Source organism: Penaeus chinensis, chromosome 38, assembly GCF_019202785.1.
Source record: "Penaeus chinensis breed Huanghai No. 1 chromosome 38, ASM1920278v2, whole genome shotgun sequence".
NCBI lineage: Eukaryota > Metazoa > Arthropoda > Malacostraca > Decapoda > Penaeidae > Penaeus > Penaeus chinensis.
The window spans coordinates 27,953,864-27,963,863 of record NC_061856.1 but is presented as its reverse complement, the minus strand read 5'-3'; the positions used below and the strand labels follow the sequence as shown (position 1 = coordinate 27,963,863).

General features: G+C 32.6%; 1 protein-coding gene across 5 annotated transcripts in view; it reads left to right on the top strand.

The window, feature by feature from the left end:
- Positions 1-10,000, top strand: part of LOC125045877 — a 115,678-nt gene that overhangs the window by 7,059 nt on the left and 98,619 nt on the right. For all 5 annotated transcript variants that reach the window (XM_047643448.1, XM_047643446.1, XM_047643447.1 and 2 more), the window contains exons 4-5: positions 132-398; positions 1,347-5,069. In XM_047643448.1, the coding sequence (XP_047499404.1) occupies positions 132-398; positions 1,347-5,069 (3,990 nt within the window). The remainder of the gene's footprint in view (positions 1-131; positions 399-1,346; positions 5,070-10,000) is intronic.

Sequence of the window (10,000 nt, the reverse complement as noted above, 5' to 3'; positions counted from 1 at the left end):
AAATTATTATTATTTTTTTTATAAAGGAATTTTTTTATATGAATATCTGATAGGAAGCAGTAAGAGTCAAGGTAATTAAACTTGAACTTGTGACTTGTTATGCTATGTGTAAAATAATTACATTTTTGCAGGATTCTCCCTCCCCTGATCGCTCGCAAGGGCCACTCATGACCATTAATGAGAATTGGGATAGTGTTGAGGACCATGACCAGGCTGATGATGACTCGGAAGATGATGACTCGGACACTGATGGATCAGAGTCAGAGTCTGACTCAAGAATAAGTTCTGGGTCACCCTCCAGGTCCAGGTCACCCTCAAGGGAAAGCATCAAGTCCATTTCCAGGTCTGGGTCGAGGTCACCCTCACCATCCAACTCTAGGTCGGACAGTGGGAGTCAGGTAAGCAGTTTGTGATTGTGAATTGTACACTGAATATTTACATTATTTCGTAAGGTGAATTAATGGTTATACCCTTTTGTAGCTCTTTGGATTTTCTTGTACTAATTCTGTTTTTTTTTTGTTTGTTTTTTTAAGGGTTGTATGCAGATCATTAGTTAGATCAAGCATTTTTCAATAAGGGCTATATTGTAAAAACAATTCATATAAGCCTTATAAGACATTATTTGACATAATAGATACTGTTCACAGCAGGGATTAAATACTTATTAAAAAGTTTGGATAAATTAGAGAAATCTTAGGCCTTTTTGTTTGCTTGTGGAAAACGTTTTTATTGGTTCTATATATATATTTTTGATGTTAATACCAGAATAGATATCACTTTGGTTTATCTAAGGAAATGAATTTTATTGCAATGTACGTGTTTTTAAAAAGTCATAGTTTCAACATTGAGATTATTGAAAATGAATTATAACAATTTCATGGTTAATTAAGTGGGTGCTTATGGTCTTCTTTCCTGTATATTTGTATATTTTTAAAACTATATTGTGTTTCTTTACTTATTTTTTCTTAATATGTCTCCATTCTTTCTCAGTATGATTAAAAGTTTAATACAAGTAGTTGAAATCTATATACTTGAATTACATGTTAATTAAGAAGTTTAGGGATTATTAGATTATATATAGTGTGTGTGTGTGTGTGTGTGTGTGTGTGTGTGTGTGTGTGTGTGTGTGTGTGTGTGTGTGTTCATGCGCAAGTTTTTTTTTTTTTTTTTTTTTACGTGCATGCATGTGTACCTTTGTGTGAGCATTTGCGTGCATTCATACATTCATAAATGCATGAGTGCCTCCTTTATTGGATTAAAGCTAGATCATTTTTTATCGTGAAGACAATACAAGACCTAAAAAATGTTTCACCTTAAACTGTTACTTATAGACAAATATATTTCAGGACTCTGATTCGGATAGTTCGGTGTGGAGTGACAGCAGTTCTTCTGCCTCGGATGATGAACAGAAAAAGGAGGATGAAGACGGTGATTCTAGCCCTATGAACAAACCCTTACCAAGAAGAAAACCGCAGCTCACTGCTCCAAAGCTAACCTTAAGTGATGGCTCGTTTAGAGGTGCTGGAAGGAATGAAGAGTTTTCTTCTGGGAAACCCAATGCTGCTGATTCCAAAGCTCCTGGCTCTCCTGCACAAAAGGGTAACTCAGCCCAGATATACAAACCCTCACACTCCTTTACATCACCCAGTGCTGCATGCATATCTGCTGTTGGGTTTGGGGTTAATAAGACTACCAAAGGTTCATTATTAGAGGAGAAAGTGTTGTCCAAATCAAGTGTTTTCAGTGATGATGATAATAGTGATGGGAGTGATAATGAGAGAAGTGAGAATACAAAGAAACTTGGGTTTCCATCTAGTGTTGATGATACTAAGCAGTTATTACCAGTGTCGATGCCAAAATTGTCTGAAAATAACTTGTGTAGAAGTGAAGTAATCTCTGTAAATAACAAGGAAACAGTCCAAGAAAGTTGCACCAGTGAAGTTTTGGACATCGTAAAGGAGAAAGGGGCATTAGTTAGTGAAACTAAGTGTGAGAAAAGTATAGCTGATGAGGACAAAATCTCTAATCCTAAATGTATTATTGAAAATAAAGGTAATATACCTTTGCATACACTAAAGGTTGAGGAGACAAGAACTGTACCTTTCCAGCCATATAAAAAAGGCAGCATTTCCCCACCTGAGAAGAAGTGTGACCTTACCTCTCCACGGTGGGATGAGTGTGACAAAGAGAAAGCAGAGGAGGCCAGAAACAAAGCCATATCCCTAGCAGAATTGGAGGAGAGGAGGCGTGAGAAGGAAAAGGAACTTAATCGGGAATTTGACCGGTTGTTGTCTAGCACAAAAAGTAGTTCTATGCAACAAAGTGAACAGAAAACAATAGTTTTGGGAAACGATTTCTCAAAGCATCCAGTGATAAAAGAAACTGTCGAGAACACAACAAAGTATAATAAAGTTTATGATGTAGTAAAATTGTGTAGGTCATTTAATTATTCTGCTGCTGCAAATGAGATTAATAATTGGCAAAATAATAAAGTTGGCAAGAAGGAAAAATTCAATAGCTCTGTGGATCATTTCACTCAACCGTTGCCAGCTGGAAACCGCACAGATAGTGAAGACCTGAATCTTGAAAAAAGTAGGGCAAAAGTGACAAATAATACTCCAACAATTGACAAACCAGAATCTCTGAAAGTAGATGAAAAAAGTAGTGAAATTAGCAAAGAATTGCCAGAGAAAAACTCTTATGATAAGAAATTGTCTATGGTTGATTGCTCAGAAGTAAAACTTGGTGCTGAATCCTTTCCTGAGAAAAAGAATTGTCGAGACCAGAGCAACGAGAGGAAGCTGCACAGAGATGCAAATATAGAGAAGAAAGTTTGCAAAGAAGTCCAGTTAGAGAAAAATTTAAGTAAGGAGAGTAACACAGATAAAACTTCCAATAAGGAGTTGTATTTTGAAAAGAAAGCTGGTAAAGCTTCTGCACATGAAAGGAAAAATGGTAAAGAAAGAGACAGCTCTGCTGAGAAGAGATCAAGCAAGGATACCAATCCTCGAAAAACTTCAAAGGACAACAGTTTCGAAAAGAAGTCAAGTAAAGAAATAGATTTGGAGAAAAAGCTGCCAAAGGAAAGTGATGTACTTGTACGAACAGGTGCAGATGTTCTTACAGAGAGGAAAATTACTAAAGAAACTTTCCAGAGCAAGAAGGTTAGAAATGAAATTAATTCAGAGAAGAAATCACCCAACAAAGATATTTTAAGTGGAAGTAAAAATCAAGAAATCCCAGAGAAGGTTGTACCAGTGGCCATAGATTTTAGTAGTGAAAAGAAAGTGAAAAAGGATTGCAATGAGATGAAGTCTAGAGATAGTAACCTTGAAAGAAAATCAAACAAGGATAGCATGGATAAAAATAGAAAGATTGTGTCACCAGAAAAGAAAACGAGAGACAGTTCACAGGATAAGAAGTCAAGCAAGGAAAGTCATCAGGAGAAAACAAGTTTGGAAAGTGTGCAAGACAAGAAATCAGGCAGAGATGTACAACTTGATAAAGATCATGTCAAAGATGTGTATCCAGAGAAGAATATTAAGGATCCTTCCCCAGAGAAGAAATCTACCAAAGATTTGTCTCTTGAGAAGAAATCTTTCAAAGATTCATCTCTCGATAAAAAATTGGTTAGAGAAGCATCTGATGAAAAGAGAACACATGAGACTCCTGAGAAGAAGTCTGGTAAGAATACATCTCCTGAGAAGAAATCACATAAGGATACTGTCTCAGAGAGAAAGACTTTTAAGAGTATTGCTGCAGAAAGGAAATCAAATAAGGAAGTGACCCCAGAAAAGAGGCAAACTAAAGATCATGCAGATGTAAGAGGAAGCAAGGATACCACCCCTGAGAAAAGGCAAAATAAGGAATCTCATGATAGAAGAAGTAACAAAGATAACTCTCATGAGAAGAAAATAAAGAAGGATCCTGCTGTGGAAGAGAGAACTAACAAGGATTTGAATAATGAAAAGAAAGAGAAAGAGTATCTCTTTGAGGCAAATGTCATGCCTGTGAAAAAATCAGGAAAAGAAAAGAAGTCTTACAAAGAGATAACATCTGATAAGAAAGAGAAGAAACACCTTCCTTTTAAGAGATCAAGTAAAGATCCTCTCAGTGACGTTAAACAAGACAAGGAGACTGAGAAGAAGCACGAGAGAGATCATGCACCTGAAAAATCAGTAAATCGAGAACCTGCAGATAAATACTCTTCCAAAGAAACTGGTTGTGACAAATGTTTTTTGAAAGAGACTGGTTGTGAGAAGATCAACAAAGACTGTGATTCTGACCGGAAGTTGGGCAAGGATCACAGCTTTGAGAAAAGAATAAGTAATGACTTTTGTGACAGGCGACCACACAAAGAGATACATGTGGATAAAAGATTAGAGAGAGATGAAGGTTTTGAAAGAAATCTAGATAAAGACTTCAGTCCAGAGAAAAAGTACAACAAAGAGTTTCTGTCATCCAGCAAAGATAAAAAGCGTGATTCTTCCAGTGAGCGCCGAAAGAGTAAGGAAGTTTCACCAAAGTGCAAAGACTCAAGATCCACAGAGCAAAGTGGGGAGAAGTCAAAGCTTATAAAAAGTGCAAAAGTGTTTGAAAATAATGAACTTCCCAAACTGTCCAAAGTAACCCAGAGACCATTAGAATCACATCCTAAAAAGTCGTCAGCCGGTGAATCGAAATCCAAATCCCATCAAAGAACTAGTGGTAATTCACTCAGTGGCATTAGTGAGAGAGGGGACAGAGAACCAATTAGACTTGAAGGGATGACTGTTGATGGTTCTAAGGAAAAGACTGACAGTGGGGAGAAAGTGAGTCAGAAACCCTGTGAGAAAGGGGAGAAGAGTATTTGTATCCGACCAACAATAGCTGATGTAGTGAAGGGAAGGGAAAGGAGAAAAAGCACAGATGCTGACAAGCAAAGCGGCAGTGATAGAAGGAAGAGTAGTGACTTGTACAAGGAAGATACATCTACGGATAGTGAGAGCTCGGAGGAGCTGAACGAAAAAGTCGATCTAGACACAGAACAGACACAGACCTTCTCAGTCAGTGAGAGCAATTTCAATCAGGTTAGTCTTATCTTTTCTTTTTCCTATGTATACTAGAACAGTAGACTTGTTTGAGATTATATGCTTGCCTTACATGTTTTCTTTTTCTTTTCTCATTTGCTAGAGTAGGTGTTTGTGCTAAAAATTACCTTCTTTTCCTGTATTTAGGTTATGATGATTTATATGTTCATAAGTTAATTCCACTTAAATTTAACAAAGTTGCTGTTAATTAATTATAATACTTTAAGAGTAATTTGGAGTAAAGTTAATGATATGGTACTTACAGTGTAAAGTGGATTTTAATATTAGCCATACATAACCAATATTTAAGTATGACAGATGAAGAAGTAAGGAACATAGATATTTTATTGATAATAATATTATAGTACTGATATATAAGTATTAAAAAATTCATTTTGAGTATTACAATTAACATTAATATTAAAATGGTGGTTTCTGCAGGCATGTCTATTTGCTACTGCTTTTTCCCCTTATATAGTTTATGTTAAACAGAAAAACATATATGTCAGTTATTTATTATTTAGCTGTCAAAACTACATGACTGATAACAATTTTAATTTTAGAACATAAATTGTACTAGTATATACTATCTAAAATATAAAGGAAACAGTAGATTGACGATTGTAATCCTTGTTAATAGATCAAGCCTATATTCTTTTAGATGCAAAGAAGATCAATAGTCATATTTCTTAAGAAAATGATTGGGTGATAAAAAAAAAATAAGCTTATGTTTGAGGACATTTATTTATTGTTATTACAGATAGATATAGCTATTCCCAAAGCTTGAGTATTATTCTAGCTAACTGGAATCTTAGAATGGATGTCAAACATACATATATAAATATATATATATATATATGTATAAGTATATATATTTATATATATGTGTATATATGCATATATATGTGTATATATATACATATACATGTATATATATGTATATACATATATATACGTATATGTACACATACATCTTTATATATATACACATATGTACATATATATACATATATTCATAAATAAATATATATGTATATATACTTATATTTTTGTATAAAAATACATATATGTGCATATATACATATATATCACACCTATGTATATACATATATATACATATGTATATATGTGAATATATATTTATATATAAATATGAATATGTATACATGTATATATATGAATATACATATGTATATATACTTATGCATATATAAATATATATATATATAAATATATATATATGTATATATACAAACATGTTTATCTTTATATATAAGTATATATATATATGAATATATAAAGTATATGTATAGATATATATGTATATAAATAAGAATATTGATGTATATACATAAATATATATGTATATATATAAATATATCTATATACATAAATCTATGTATATTTTTATGAATATATATATTTATAAATATATATATATGTATATGAATGTATGTGTGTATAAATATATATGTATATATAAATATGTATATATATGAATATGTATATGAATATTAGTATATATATAAATATATGCATATATATAAGTATATGCATATGTATATGTATATATATAATACATATGATATATATATGTATATGTATGTTTGTATATATGTATGTATGTTGGTATCATGCACATTTTGCATACTTTCTTTTCTTGTTGGTCCCAAAATAATAATTGGAAAATCAATGTCATAAATGAAAATTATCAGTAAGCATGACAATTTATGATAGTTTTTACATCTTTTTACTAGTCATGTGTTCTGAACTTGAACTTGGAGTCCCATAAGGTTGAGATGTCATGAAATTAACTTTTGGGTTATTTTTAACCTGTTAATGCTTGAATGGTATATACATACATAAATGTGATGGCTACTGTGAATTAGTCATTAGTTTTTTTGATCCATGGATAACTTTACAAAAAAAAAAAAATAATAGTAACAGTCCCATTTTTTAGTATTAGAATAGATAAAAAATCATGGTATGGGGAAATTGGTTGGTCAGGTAGGCCCTGCAAGTCGACTCCTTAGTGGCTAAGTGCTTGTAGAGCCATCACTTTGTTAACAGAATTTACAAAACATAACTACAGTAGATAGTACAGTTACCCAGTGCTAATGGGTTCATGATTCATGATATTCATGATATGTATGATATATTTTTTAGCAAATCAGATAACTTGATCACATCTTTTCATGAAGAATAATAACAACTGCAAATCATATCATTTCTATGTAATCATCCAGATAAGTTAGATTTAATTCCTTATAACTTTCACAGACCTGCTAATAAGAAAAAACACTTTTCACTGATAGCTTTGAATGTTGCTATTATTAATAACTAACATTGATAACAAATTGAAATGTTGCCCAAATTGGAATATTAAAAGTTAATGTTTGTCATGATTTTAAATATATTCCACTAATTTCCATGACTTGACAAATACTTCAATGTGGCTTAGTATTGAAGGCATTTGTAAAAGTGCTGTTGTTTACTGAATGTTGCTTAAAATATCCATTTTATAAAATCTATTAGGGCATCTGTTCCACATTTCATTTATATGTTTTCTTTGAAGACTTTAAAACTAGCATCTTGAATATTATGTAAGACTAATTTGTTGAAATGTCTTTTTCTTATTTGTGGTAGATGCTGCATGTAAGTAATGAGCATTGATAAATGAAGATAAAGTAGGATTTAAGTACCATGATACATTTGCAATTACCATTCTTTAAAATGCTTTGGAAGAGAACAGTTTGCAGTGTGATAATAGAGAATATATTTTATTTGTTTAAGTTTTGTCATTAGATATAAAAGTAAAATGAAGAAAACATTTAATAAGCATTCTACAGATATTGAAAGTTCAATTAATTTTGGTTAACATAATATGTCTGTAGTGCACTTACAGAAGTAGGTCTTACTAATACACATGTAGTAATACTAGAACTGTTTACCTGTTATTCATCACCTAACCCCATAGATCCAAGCAACATAGATTTTGGAGGATGAAAAGACTTGGTGGGCATATAGGAGGGGACACTTAACAAATAACAATATGTTGCCTATTATCATTGTACAGAGATATAGACTACCAAGGGAGATGATATGGAGTCTGGGCAAAATTAACAGTTTATTACATATCAAGTTACAAATATTGACCTTGGGAAGTGGCAGAAAAGCAAAATACACTTAGGCAGGAAAAGAGATCAAAATATTGCTAAGGAGAACCAGGGAGTCTTGACACTGCACATGAATGTTTGTGTGGGCTTGGCCTACAAGCCACACACCCAGTTGAGACTCCAGTAAGCCCAATGCCTGGATTTTGGGCCACGTGGGCAACGAGGCACCCAGATCCAATAAGTTAGGAAGACAAATCAAATCTGAATTATTTTCCAAGTAATATATTCTATTCTGATTTTATGTCAAGAACCAAAGCATTTCAGTATTTGTTCATAAGTGAGGGGAAAGGTATTTGAAGTAGCAAGCTTAGGAAAAAGAGTAGAAGTTAAATGTAAATGAGCAAGTATTTCTTATTTGGTCATATTTCTTAATGTTTTAAAAATCTCTCTTTAAGACTTTGTTTGTATGTTAACTGTATGATGTAACTGGTAGTATGGATTTAAGTGTTATATGATTTTCTGTATAATTATCACTTTGAAAATATATAATAGATATGAGATAGTTTTAGTTGAAACATTACAGCATTACAGTATCTTCCTATAGATAAAGTTGCATGGTCATATATCTTTGGTACCAGTAGAGCAACCAAATATTTAATCAAGGGAAGGGAATATAAGAGATAAAAGTCATATGCTTTTTGGTACTGTAATGATTGGAAAGTCAGAAGGGGAAATTAATGTCACTTGTTTTCCAAGGGGAGTAATGAGTTAAAGGGATGATATGGGCAGATGTATGATTAAAGTAAAGTGGAAGTAATTAGGATTAACCCAATGGTACTGGGAATTAAACTGTCTGCTGTTTTCTTTTGTTGAATTTGTTTGCACATGGATGGCTCCATCAGTGTTCAACAACCAATTCTAATGCAAATAAAGCAGATATTATTGGTGTTGCCATTATGACTATTATACTGATATAATTTTTTTTTTTCTCTTAAAATCAAGGAAAAGGGTAAACAGGTGGGCAGGGTGGGGGTCATAATTGACTGCTTGACAGTCATTAAACAATAAGGCAGTGGACATAGCAGGTGGTCTTGCCATTCCATCAGTGTTGTGTTAAATCTGATTTCTTCGTTGTTAGATTGAGAGTGAAGTAGGCATTGTCATAGAATGCAACATGCTGAATTGATATCTAGGGTGACATTTTATAAAGTTCTAATTTATAGAAAGTATTAGACTATCAAAGATCACATTCTAATGGGAGATGATTTTATTGCAAAAATGGAATTACCTTTTTAAAGCTGTTTTAGCACCATTCAATCTTAAAATATTAATAATAGTCTACATAAATACTTATGTACAAACTTACACATGTATATACATCACATATATATACACACACTCATACACACTTCTCACTCACTCACTCACTTTATAGAGAAAAAGAAAAAGAAGAAAAAGAGTCAGCCTATATGCCCAAGCATTCAGACATAGGCCCAGGTTCTCATACACATGCACATTCCCACATTTAGAGGAAGTATTACTACACAGAAGTAAACACACACACACACATACACAACCCAGTAAATGAATAAGACTATTGCCTTTAAGTTTGCACTCTTCCAAAACAATACTTGTACATAGCAAACATTCATATTTTTGGTTTAATTGATTTATTTTTGCCAATTGTGCCTACCTTGATATATATTTTTTAAGGCGTTCTCTTCGCCCAGTATGTGAGAAAATGGGATCTGTTTTGTCAGTATTTGATATCTATGAATTAGGAGGATATGTTTTTTTACAAGCAGGCTATCCACC